Here is a 13,846-nt window from a genome sequence, read left to right on the forward strand (position 1 = left end):
CTTGACAATGGATGGCTGAATGAGAAAAGCTGGTTGTGGCCTCACCATTGTGGATCCAGAACCTTGGCAATCTAGTCTCTCAGCTTCCTCATTACCAGCGATGTTTGAATGCCCTACACCCACCCCCTTTCAGGGGTATTGTCATATTACAGACTGCAAACTCAAGATTTATGGTTAGCAATTTCCAGCTCAGTTTCTCTTATTGCTTTTCCAGATCGAGATTGAGATTTTGAGAAAGTTTTAGAATATGCGTCCGAATAGCTCAGTGATTAGAGCACTAGGTTATAATACGGAAAGCAGCGGTTCAAATCTCGCTGGTGGCAGTGGCATTTGTATCGTGACTTGACGTCGGATACCAGTAGACTCAGCTGTGAATGAGTACCTGAGTCAAATCAGGGTAATAATCTCGGGCGAGCGCAATGCTGACCACATTGGCTCCTACAGTGTATTGTAGTGTACCGTTACGGTCTTAAATGAAATGCTCTAACACACTTCAAGGCCCTGATCCAATATGGATTGCTGCGCCAACGATTATTATCATCATCATCATCAACGGTGCAACAACCGGTATCCGGCTAGGCCTGCCTTAATAAGAAACTCCAGACATCCCGGTTTTGCGCCGAGGTCGACCAATTCGATATCCCTAAAAGCTGTCTGGCGTCCTGACCTACGCCATCGCTCCATCTTAGGCAGGGTCTGCCTCGTCTTCTTTTTCTACCATAGATATTGCCCTTATAGACTTTTCGGGTGGGATCATCTTCATCCATACGGATTAAGTGACCCGCCCACCGTAACCTATTGAGCCGGATTTCATCCACAACCGGACGGTCATGGTATGGCTCATAGATTTCGTCATTGTGTAGGCTACGGAATCGTCCATCCTCATGTAGGGGGCCAAAAATTCTCCGGAGGATTCTTCTCTCGAACACGGCCAAGAGTTCGCAATTTTTCTTGCTAAGAACCCAAGTTTCCGAGGAATACATGAGGACTGGCAAGATCATAGTCTTGTACAGTACGAGCTTTGACCCTATGGTGAGACGTTTCGAGCGGAACAGTCTTTGTAAGCTGAAATAGGCTCTGTTGGCTGACAACAACCGTGCGCGGATTTAATCATCGTAGCTGTTATCGGTTGTGATTTTCAACCCTAGATAGGAGAAATTGTCAACGGTCTCAAACTTGTATTCTCCTATCCTTATTCTTCTTCGTGTTTGTGTTTGACCAGTGCGGTTTGATGTTGTTGGTTGATTCGTCTTCGGTGCTGACGTTGTCACCATATATTTTGTCTTGCCTTCATTGATGTGCAGCCCAAGATCTCGCGCCGATTACCGCCTGCTCGATCTGGATGAAGGCAGTTTTTCCGTCTCGGGTGGTTCTTCCCATAATGTCGATATCGTCAGCATAGGCCAGTAGTTGGGTGGACTTGAAGAGGATCGAACCTCTTGCATTTACCTCAGCATCACGGATTACTTTCTCGAGGGCCAGGTTAAAGAGGACGCATGATAGGGCATCCCCTTGTCGTAGACCGTTGTTGATGTCGAATGATCTTGAGAGTGATCCTGCTGCTTTTATCTGGCCTCGCACATTGGTCAAATCATAGGCTATCATAGGCGGCTTTAAAGTCAATGAACAGATGGTGCAACTGTTGTCCATATTCCAACTGTTTTTCCATCGCTTGCCGCAGAGAGAAAAAAACCTAAAAAATAAAAAAAATAGAAAGCAAAGCGGGGTTACCTCTGAGGTTATTGAGCCTACACCCAGATTCTTTATATATCCAATTGAGAGCCGAAGCAGGTCCCTTCTGTCGGTACTCCTGATACTAGTTTTCAATCGTCGCCACCTGCCCACGCCAAAGTTATATCCACGGGTAAGAATTTGCCCAGGGTAAAATAACGCTTTCGGGCAAACGGTCATTCGACAAAACCGCAACCTTCGAATTATACTTAGGCAGGGGGTCATCCCAGGAAACTGCAGCTAAAAGTAAACTGAAGCCGTAGCAGTCCTCTGGCCATCCAGAATGACCGGCAAATTGCTAAAAATAAGGCTAAGCTCACTCACAGTTAAGGCTGTCGAAGCGCACATAAAGATTTCATAAGATGACAGTATATGCAGCGCGAACAGTTTATCAATATGAATCCCCTAAATATGAGGATTATATCACCACAGAGCATTAAGCTATGCTGTATGTCGTAAGTATATAACGTACCGCATTACCACTAAACTTTCTCAACAAGATGCAGAACACGCTAGTACCCCTTTCTCCTCAACGATGAATAAGAGGGTGTGCGACTAGCCCTCAAAAGGATCACTGTCCAACAAACTCTTTCTCTGACTTCCAGAGGAGATCCTAATGGCGATGAGGTTCTGAAACAATTTGGTATCTAGAACAAACTGAACACTGGAAAACTAGTGGCGATAATCAGTCTTCGCCATTGGTAGGAAAATAAGGGTTTAAACTTTTAATATGCTTTTTTATTGTATGTCAATGGAAGCGCTAGACCCTGTTTCTGCACGATGGTTTCAAAAGACCTCTAGGGTACCGTAAATCCCTCCGTTTTCAAAGTGAAGTTATGGACGCGAACTTGAGGCTAAGGTTTCTTTTATTTTAGTAATGCGCCAAAAAGAAATTTTAGTCCCAAGTTCTTGACTTGCGTCCATATGCTTTCTTTACCTTTTTTAGTTTAGCAATACGCGGAAAACCCTCTTGGAGATGTGGACGCGTTGTTTTTGTACCTAAAGGCGTGACAATAAATTGAAAACCTCACTAGAAATACCAGTCAGTCTTACGTGTTGAAGTCCCTAGAGCGCGTCCTGAACATCGACTTAAGCGCGATTATAGAGAGAACGACTCTAAGTCCACTCCCCACGAGATAATTAGCACAGTTCAGCCGTCACAACAGCAGAACCATTATGCTCTAACTGTCTGCCTGGGCAACAACATTAGTACAAATGTCATCAAGGAAGCCTTAACCAGAATAGGATTGGAGGGGTATCTTACACATTGCATAATATCCATGCAAAGAACAAGGATAATCCAGTCTTATCCGGGAGGTAGCGATTTGGAAAAATTGTGAAGAGAGGTGTGCCCCAGGCTGGCCTATTGGACAGGGACAGGGTGAAGGTTGTGGCGTACGTGGCGTGGGCGAGTAATATCATGGAAGGAACGTTAGGAAAAAGGTGCTTATAGCCCGTAAGCTACGGTCTTGGTGTAAATCCAACCAAAATAGAGCTGATGCTATTCACCACCAAATTTGGAATAATTCCACTTCTCGCAGCTGAATGAGTAAAGATTGGTTTTTCCTCCAATGTAAAGTGTCTAGATGTTACCCTGGATCCGAGCTAAATTAGAGATTGAACATAGAATTGAGGGCTAAGAAGTCATGTATAGCCTTTTATTATTGTAAGAGAACATTTGCAAGAAAATGGAGTCTACGGCCGAGGATGGTTCTCTGTAGCACGTCCCATCCTTACCAAAGAGCTTAATAGGATTCAAAAAACCATGGGTGCACTTGCTGCAGGGGCTCTGCAATCCTGCCTGGCAGATGCTTTTAATGTACTTTTTCATCTCCTCCTCTAGACCCCCACATTAAATACGCTGTAACGTGCAGTGATGTCAAACCACTATTAATTCCTTGTGCTCAGTGGTGACAACCTCCAGACTAGTGGGGCAGTGTAGAAGTGCGCTGAATAGTTTGGGCGACACTTTCAAGGCCACCCTCCTCTGAGTTCCCGGTCATAGGAATATAGAGCGGCCAGCTAGGCTGGGTTCTGCTCTTGACAATCTTTCGGTAGGCACAGTCTGTGTTCCGCTGGCAACTTTTCAGAATGGAACCTGATTTAGGCGAGCCTTGAATGCAGTAAAAAAATGAGGTTGATACAAATCAACCTCAACCACTGCGAGGCAGTGCAAGACCTTCTCTCGCAGACCATCTATGAGAACGGAATCGAAGCTGCCATAATCAGCGAGCCTTATCGCAACAATAAGAGCGGTGCCTGGACTGCAGATGAAACTGACAAGGCGGCAATATGGGCGTGTGGAAATCAGGCCATTCAAGAAGTGATGGAGTTTCCAGAAGTTGGATTCGTCAGGGCAAAAATAGCTGGTATCTATATATATATAGTTGCTATGCTCCACCAAGCGCGACGATAACAGAATTCGAAGGAATGCTAGATATGCTAGTCTCGGATGCAAGAAGTCGAAACCCCAAGATCATAGCTGGTGATTTCAACGCGTGGGCCGTGGATTGGGGCAGTCGCACTATGAACACCAGGGGCCGTATCCTGCTCGAGGCTTTCGCGGAGCTAGATTTGGTGCTTGCCAACACGGGAAACGTTTCCACTTTTCGTGGGACAGGGTTGGGCTCAATAGTCGATCTGACATATGTGAGTACCACGTTGGCGAGGAGAATGACATGGCTGGTCAGTGAGCATTATACTCACAGCGACCACCAGGCGATTTTCCTCCAGTTCGAATATGGGCCATGCGTCGATGCGTGTTCCCGTGAGGTTGGAAACCGGGGCTGGTCCGTGAAAGGGTTTGAGGAGGATGCATTCATAGAGATGCTATTGGGAGGCCAAAGTCCCGGTGGTGCGGCTACGGAAAAGGTAGAGCAAATGATGGGACGCATAACAAGAGCATGCGACGCTGCTATGCCGAGGCGACGAGTTCTCGCAAAAAGGCGCTCAAACTATTGGTGGAATGAAGAGATCGCGGTGTTACGGGATGCATGTTTTCGTGCTAGAAGGATCTGCCAACGATCTAGAGCAAGACCAGACTTCGACGAAAAACGGCTAGAATATGTGAACCTTCGAGGTAGGATTAAACAGGCTATACGGACCAGCAAGCGAGAATGATTCAAGGAGCTTTGCACAGAGGCAGACAAAAGCCCCTGGGGAACAGCGTACAGGATAGTTATGAAGAAGATGAGAGGGTAAACACCACAATTGACCTGCCCGCATCTTCTGCTCGATATCGTGACGGCGCTCTTCCCCCGGATAAAGGGGAGCGCAAACAACACAAGCGAGCACTGGACGTCTACACCATACCTGCGGTAACTGAGGAGGAACTTACGCAAATTTGCCGGAGAATTGGTGATAACAAAGCACCCGGTCTGGATGCTGTTCCCACTAACCCGACTGGTTTATCAGCGTGTTTGAAACATGCATGATAGAAGGTGTTTTCCCCGACCGGTGGAAGAGGCAAAAACTAGTTTTGCTCCCGAAGCCGAATAAACACCCAGGACACCCATCATCATACCGACCGATTTGCCTTATCGACACGGCAGGAAAGATACTCGAAAGGGTCATCTACAACAGACTGCTCCCTATCATCGAATATAAGGATGGACTATCGTAGCGACAATTTGGACTTCGTCAAGCCCACTCAACGATCGACGCCGTAGACGTTGTTTTGAAGCTGGCTCGAGACGCGATGCCGTCTAAAAAATGCTGTGCCATAGTGACATTGGACATCAAAAATGCGTTCAATTCCGCAAGCTGGGAGTGGATAAAAAGTTCACTGGCTAAAACGGGTGTCCCCAATTACTTGACTAAGCTCCTCAACAGTTACCTTTCGGAGAGGACACTGTGGTACGACACGGATGTGGGATCCAAGCAGTACACCGTCACCGCAGGAGTACCACAGGGCTCAGTGTTGGGTCCTCTCTTGTGGAACGTCATGTACAGTGGGTCCTTGTCCTTCCCGTGCCAAAGGAGGCCACGATAATCGGTTTCGCAGATCGCGAAAGAACCTGAAGACGTTGAAATGTACGCTAACGAAACCATTAGCGCCATAAAAGCGTGGCTGGAGATGGTTCAGCTTGACCTTGCGGAACAAAAGACGGAGGCGGTCTTGATTACCAATCGTAGGAAGAGAAATACGGTTAATATTCGCGTTGGTGGTCACGTCATCACTTCGAAACCGGTTATCAAATACCTAGGGGTGATGATTGACGCTTAAATCAATTTCAAGGGACATCTGGACTATGCCTGTGAGAAAGCGGCAAATACCAGCGTATCATTAGCGCGGATGATGCCTAACATTGGAGGTCCACGGTACAGTCGCAGATTACTTGTGGCCGGAGTGGTTCGCTCCACACTATTATACGCGGCATCAGTTTGGGAGGAAGCATTAGCGTGTGAGAGTAATCGTAGGAGAGTGAATATGACTTACCGCTTAGTGGCGCTAAGGGTGTGCAGCGCCTTCAGAACAATATCAGGCGAGGCAGCATGTGTTATTGTGGGAATGATCCCGACAGACATTCTGGCAAGTGAGACACGCTGCCTGTACGAGAAAATGAATCCTCTTGAAAAGGATGCCGAATGCCGAAAGGCGGCAAGGCGAGAGTCGCTGGAGAAGTGGCAGAAACGGTGGGACGACTCGCAGAAGGGTCGCTGGACCCACACTTTGATTCCCCGTGTTGAGGAGTGGATCCAGCGACGACACGGTGAGATTAACTACCATCTGATGCAATTCCTGTCAGGACATGGCGGTTACAGGAAGTACCTGCACCAATTCAGGCTGGATGATTCTCCCTTGTGTCCTGAATGTGGTTGCACACCTGAGGACCCGGAGCATGTTATGTTCCACTGTCCACGATTTCTCTCAGAAAGAAGGAGTCTGGAAGACTCCCTGAAAACCACCCTAAGCCCGCAGAACATCGTGGGGGAAATATTGAAATCGGAGGGAAACTGGTGTGCGGTGAACACCGCAATCAAACGAATACAAGAGGAACTTGGAGGAGCGGAGTGCGCAAGGAGGACGCGCAGAACGGAAGGCGTGGTCGCGTAAAGCGCAGTCCACCCCGCGAAGTAATGCTTTGCGGCGGTCCCGCGGGGAAGGAAAAAGGAGAAAGTGGGGTGGTTTTAGTGGGTGAGAATCCCACACGCTGCTGCAACCTGGCGCGGCAGTGTCTTTGTAAGATTTCCACCTCCATCCATAAAAAAAAAGAGTGGAACCTGATCCCCCTAATTAGGAGCCACGAACCTCAGATAGTAAATAATGACCACCTGTGTTCAAGAAGGATTTGGTCCCCATGTCATTTGCCAGATGAATGCAAACGTATACAAGATTACAGTGGTCTCTATGGGCACTGGGCTGTAGGGGACTATGCCTCCAGACTCTACAACTCGCATTGTCGAAACTGCGGAGAAGAGGGAGAAACCCTCAGACACTTACTTTGTCATTGCCCAACTCTAGCTAGAAAATTCGAACTGCAACCTTCAGTAATACGGTTTTCGACTACAGAAGTTGTAAAACCATAGGAAATTATCACCTGGTTGAAGACACATTTGAAATGGGTTCCCGCAGGAATGCGTCATACTGTGTTGAATGGCAGCGAAGACACCTTTCCGAAACAAGAGGAGAAGGATGTCCATCTCCATGACAACAACAGGTCTTACATAGTGATTACGCAGGATGAACAGGGAGCAATGCGTTGAGAAACTTTTGTGTACTCACAATAGAATGTTCCTTCGATCATTATTTTGCATGCAATAAATTTATATTCGACTCACCCCTCGTACTCCCAATACAATTCACTATCTAAGGAGTATTCCCCGCTCCTTCCACTCTTAGTCATAAAAATATTTTACTGATTATGACATCCATCTACCCAACACCCACAGGCAATCAATATATTAGATACTCACAGATAAATATGCCATAAAGCAGCAACACGTTTTCAAAAATAGAAAATATAAACTTAAAAATGATGACATTCACACATTCCACAGTAATTACTTTCTTATCGGCATTAAAAGCTTTTGTTTTTCCTTTGATAGCAAACAGAAATTTAGCAATAATGGACGAGGACGAGGAAAAGGTTTCAATTGTTGATTAAACGCAATTTAAATATTTCAATTGATGATTATTCAACTTACATGTTGACTATGTTTGGCCATCTTACATTATCCACTAATTGGAGACTGGATATCACTTACAGCATGCATAGATTAGTTTGTGATATTAAGCAGAAAATTATATTTGTTTTTTTCTCTTTTTTTCTTAAATATTTATTTTAATTTCCAATACTGCGTTGGGTATTTTGATTGATTAACATTCGTTAACTTTTTGCTTAGGAAGAATTACGTTGTTTTGAGATTACATTACGTGGTTTATTCCGGTCTGTAGTATTTTATTACTGTGGTTTTACAAAATTATAAATTCACTTCACTTCACTTCAATTCCCGCTGCTAATTGAGAATATAGAAGTAAATTACATGCGCGCCGCGAATAAACTATTCCCGATGTTAGACGGAATAGAAGTCCACTTGTTATCAAACCTTTTGATTGAACACTTTTTTATCAATCACTTATCACCTGATAGCTTGCTGAAAAAAAAACATAAAGTGGTGAGAAATGATACTATAGAGTCAGCCAGGTGTCTAGCTGATGATATGTATAGTGTGCATATAATGTGCATGTAAGGCAGAGACGATGAGAAAGAAGGTTCGTAACTTGTAATGATGTAATAGAAAGATACCAGCATTGTAATCAACTTGATTGCTAAAAACAGTTGAGCACTGGAAAAGTTAGCAAAAATTAGCCATATTTTCTATTATACTACTTTTTCTGGATAGTCTGACCCTACCCAATAATTAAGAGTAGTATTTCCCCTCATACAATCTAATCTAAAAAAATTATTAAAAAAAATTTGGTCATTACCTTTACTCTTAACGTCTCGTGCAAATATTTACAACAGCATAATTTCGAATTTGATGTATCGTTCCAGATTAATTATTGATACAACACTTTGCTCTGACGTAGGCGCACTAAAGCGTACTATGACGCTAAACTTCGATTGAAGGACGATAAATTTTATTTGACAATCTTTTCCGATAGTATTTCAAGATGTAATTCCAATAATCATGCATAAACCATAAGATATAATCTGTGTCCAGGGCAAATGTGGAAAGGTCAAGGAAAAGAAGGCAGTGAAGTGATAAAACTATTTGGTTATTAGGATCTGTTAATTTATTTTCAGGCCCTACAGAGTATATTTTTTGTTTAAGGATTGAGGAGTCCTAAGTCCGCATCCATTTGATATCGAACCAAATAGAGACGGTTGTGTTTACACAAAACCTGTCCGTCTGTCCGTCTGCCTTTTTTTTTTGAGGAGGTGGAAATCCTCAAAAGACACTGGTCTGGATACACCAGCGTGTGGGATGTTTACCCACTAAAACCACCCCCGACTCCCTCCCTGCCCCGCGGAACCACCATAAGGTATTACATCACGGGGCGGAGTCAGCTCACTCTAGCTTAATCCCATTTCTTCTATACGCGGCGCACGTGACCGCGCTTTTCTCCTTTCCTCTGCCTTTCGCAATTTATCTTGAATTGATGCGATCATGGAATTGACCGCATGCCAATTCTCTTGATGTACTAGCATTTTCGGCACCAGATTTTCTGGTACCAGCACCTCCCCTAGAGTCTCCTCTAGGTTCCTCCTTTCTTCCACAAATTTCGGACAGTGGAAGAATACATGCTCTGGGTCCTCTGGGACTCCATCGCAATTTGGACAGTCGGATGAGGTCTCAAATTTAAACCTGTGAAGGTATTGGAGATATCCTCCATGTCCCGTGAGAAACTGGGTGAGATTATAATTAATCTCACCGTGTCGTCTCTCCAACCACTCCTTGATGGCAGGAATGAGCCTGTGAGTCCACCGACCCTTTCCCGAGCGTTCCCACCGCTCTTGCCATCTATTTATGGATCTCTCTCTCTCAGCGTTCTTCGTCTGCAATAAGGGAGAGATTGACTTCGCATGGTATATATTCGCCATCTCATCTGCCAAGATGTCAATCGGCATCATTCCAAAGATGACGAATGCTGCATCATCTGAGACAGTCCTGAAGGCAGAGCATACCCTCAGAGCTGTCCTCCTGTAGACTGCATTCAGTTTGCTAGTGTTAACTGACATCCGCAACGCCTCGTTCCAAACTGGGGTCGCATAGAGCATGATTGAGGTCACCACCCTGGCTATAAGCAACCTAGAGGTATGCCGTGGCCCTCCCACGTTCGGCATCATCCTGGCCAGGGCCATACTAGCAGTGGATGATTTACCACAAACATACTGTACGTGTTGCTTATAGCTAAGCTTCCTGTCTATCACCACCCGCAAGTATTTGATGGCCGGCTTGGAAGTGATGATATGATTCCCGACTATAACACTGGCGTAATTTCTCTTCCGGCGCTTCGTGATGAGGACCGCTTCTGTTTTTTCCTCCGCAAGCGTCAGACCAGAGCTCTCTAACCAGCTCTCTAACCTCGCTTGAGTATAACTCAGCATCTTCAAGATGCTTTGCGACAACAACTAGTGCTATGTCGTCAGCGTAACCCACCACTGTGGCTTCTTCCGGAAGGGGAAGATAAAGTACATCGTTGTACATGATGTTCCACAGTAGTGGGCCCAATACGGAGCCCTGCGAGACACCCGCGGAAACGACGTACTCCTGGGGTCCGTCATCAGTGTCGTACCAGAGCCTCCTTTCAGTTAAATAACTATCGACGATAGCAGCGAGATAGGCGGGAATACTAACCTTCGCTAAAGATTTCCGTATTAAATTCCAATTGGCCGAATTGAATGCATTTTTCACATCCCGGGTTACTACCACGCAATATTTGCTGGTACTACCCTTTGCGAGAATTGCATCTTCGACCAAGCCAGTAACCAATTTGATGGCATCAATGGTTGATCTGGCTTTACGGAACCCATACTGCCGATCCGAAAGGCCGCCTTGGCTCTCAACAACCGGTAGTAATCTATTATAGATTACCCGCTCTAACATTCTCCCCACCGTGTCCAGGAGACATATGGGTCGATATGAGGATGGTTCACCCGGAGGTTTACCTGGTTCCATGCCGCTGGAAATATTCCCTCGGACATGTACGCTTCGAACAACTCAGCGAACATGTCCGGCCTGAATTTCACGGCAAGCTTAAAGGCCTTATTCGGTACTCCGTCCAGGCCCGGCGATTGATTGTCTCCTATTCTGCCACAGATTTCCAGCAGTTCGTCTCTGGTGACTGGAGGAATTGCCGTCACATTCAGAGGTGATTGGAATATGTCGGTGCTCTCCTCTTGCTGAGGGAATAACCCCTGGATGATTTTCAGCAAGAGGGTGGGGCAAGTGATCTGCGGACATCAACGGCCTCTGAATCGTCCCATTACGATTCTGTAGGCATTCCTCCACGGGTTTATGTTCGCTTCTGAGCAGAGCTCCTTAAAGCACTCCCTCTTGCTTCGTTGGATGGCGAGCTTGAGGTTTTTGCGGGCTGCCTTATAGGCGAGCTCTTTTTGTCCCTGTTCGACTCTACCTACCGCCCTCTGAGCCACTCTTCTGGCTCGGTGGCAGACTGATCGAAGGCCGGTCAGTTCATCATTCCACCAGTAGTTTGGTCTGAACACCTTCTAGGCATGGACGCGTCACATGCTTTGGCGATGCATTGAGCCAGATGGACCGCTCTTTCCGTAGAGGTGCCTGCTTTATCAGGCTGATCTAACCACACCTCTATGAAGATCTCCTCATCCAAAGATTTTGCAGACCAGCCTGAAATCTTTTCCGGTTTCGGGCATGATAGCTCTTTGGCCTGTGGCTCGACACATGTCTCAAAGAAGATTGCCTGGTGATCGCTGTGGGTGTAGCGTTCGCTGACGCACCAGGACATACCACGCGCTAGCGAAGGGCTGACAAAGGTCAGGTCTACAACCGAGCCTGACCCTCCTTTCTGGAAGGTGTTCACAGCACCTACGTTAGCCAAAACCATATCCATCTGCGCGAAAGCTTCTATTAAACTGCGCCCCCTAGCATTCGATTCTCTGCTACCCCACTCTAGAGCCCAAGCATTGAAATCACCAGCAATCACCTTTGGACTTCGTCCCCTTGCGTCGAGAACAAGATTATCAAGCATTTGCTCGAATTCAGACAGTGTCAAACTTGGTGGGGCGTAGCAGCTGTATACATATATACCACTTATTTTCGCCCACACGAAGCCACTGCCTGCCTGCCTTGCAGTACATTGTATGGCCTGTCGACCGCAAGCCCATATCGCCGCTCCACCAGTCGAATCTGTGACCCATACGCCACCGTGACGGCTTCTGTATGGCTCACTTATGATGGCGATTTCCATCTCTGATTCGAACGTGGTCTGCTCAAGTAAATCCTGAGCGACCCTGCAATGATTGAGGTTTATCTGAATAAACCTTATTTTCTTATTGCAGTGAGCGCCTTTCTAAATTCAGGACATTTACTACTTCCGGCAATATGCCGGTTATCTTGTCCTTCTTTTGCTTCGCACAATAGGCATTTGGGGTCCCTATTGCACTCTCTGTCAATATGGCTTTTCTCCTCACACCTTCTGCATCGATCGGACCGATCAATGCTGCTGGTGCATGCCTTCGCGAAGTGCCCAAACATGAGGCATTTAAAGCACCTCTTTAGTGAAGTTTGCTCCCTTAAACGGGAGACAACCCATCCAATCCGAACCTTTCCGGCAGCTAACAACATCTGCGCTGCCTCCGCTGGCACTCGTATGGTGGCCGTTTGAGTGCCACCATAGGCTTTCCGTAGACCGACAACAGACTCCTCAGTAAGTTCTTTCAACTTGAATTGCTCCTTCAGAGCAGTGCAAATTTTTCGTTTCGATGTAACTTCATCGAGATACTTACATTGTATATAGATCTCATGTCTTTGGGCACGCACTGCGGCATTCTCCCCAAGTGAATTTTTCACTTGAGTTCGAAAGTCATCAGTTTTGCCACCGCTGGATCTTTTCAGCTCGAATATGAGATCCCCTTTCTGGGTTCGGTTTACATTTCCGCTCAGATCTTTTAGGTCGGGATCCGCTTTGACCTTTTGAGTATCTCCGCGTAGGACAGATTGTCCTTACTGGAGGTAACAATCGCATCTGGACGAGTTCGCACGTCTGTTCGTCTGTCCGTCAGTCCGTCTGTCCGTCTGTCCGTCAGTCCGTCTGTCCGTCTGTCCGTCTGTCCGTCTGTCCGTCTGTCCGTCTGTCCGTCTGTCTGTCCTTCTGTCCGTCTGTCCGTCTGTCCGTCTGTCCGTCTGTCCGTCTGTCCGTCTGTTCGTATGTCACACCCGATTTACTCAGAAATGGCTGAACCGATTGTTACGAACTTTGGTGAGAACATGCGATTTTTGACATTTTTGACGATGTTTCAGAAACTACGTTCTCTGATCTTGAGCTCTTTTGCCATTTTATGCATCGAACTCCTAATATTTCCTTTAATTCGGCAATGGATCTTCTGCAACTTTTCCGGAATATTAGAGGTGGTTGTACGACTGCTCCGAGGACAGTCCCTAGTCCCTCCAGTATCTAAGAGACGTTTCAGAGTAGATACTTTGAAATAAACAAATAACTGGACTAAAATTAATCAAGGAATTCAATAAAATGTCGAAAATAGCAAATAAAAAATTATTAAAAGTTTTTACGCACCCTGTACATTATCTGAAAATTTCTAATACTATCTTTACAAATCAAGTTTAACCTCACGATATCTGTTGCTATTTGAAATTCTACGACTAAATCAATAAGTATAAGGGAAGCATTTATTATTGATTATGATATATTTAAACAAATTTCGGAAAAATTAATTAACAAATCGATTAATAGGAAATTCCTTACCAATATGTTATAATCAATATTCGAAACTTATATTGCTGTTGTTAGTTGGGAAATTTTATTGAACCATTGATTACTTTCTTTGCAAATATAAGCGACGGGGGTCATATTTTTATTTTTGGAATTCCTAAGAAACGATTGATAAATAACAAAGTATCTTTTACGAAAATGTTTGAATGGCATTTGCACTCTGTTTTTTTCTCTTCA

At 45.5% G+C, this 13,846-nt stretch overlaps 1 protein-coding gene across 2 annotated transcripts in view; it reads right to left on the reverse strand.

Moving 5' to 3' along the window:
• The window catches only part of LOC119653923 (myosin-VIIa-like), a 72,372-nt gene that overhangs the window by 45,463 nt on the left and 13,063 nt on the right, over positions 1-13,846 (reverse strand). For both annotated transcript variants that reach the window (XM_038059091.1, XM_038059086.1), the window contains exon 2: positions 7,879-8,328. In XM_038059091.1, the coding sequence (XP_037915019.1) occupies positions 7,879-7,899 (21 nt within the window). In that variant the 5' untranslated portion in view covers positions 7,900-8,328. The remainder of the gene's footprint in view (positions 1-7,878; positions 8,329-13,846) is intronic.

Source organism: Hermetia illucens, chromosome 1 (assembly GCF_905115235.1).
Source record: "Hermetia illucens chromosome 1, iHerIll2.2.curated.20191125, whole genome shotgun sequence".
Classification (NCBI taxonomy): domain Eukaryota; kingdom Metazoa; phylum Arthropoda; class Insecta; order Diptera; family Stratiomyidae; genus Hermetia; species Hermetia illucens.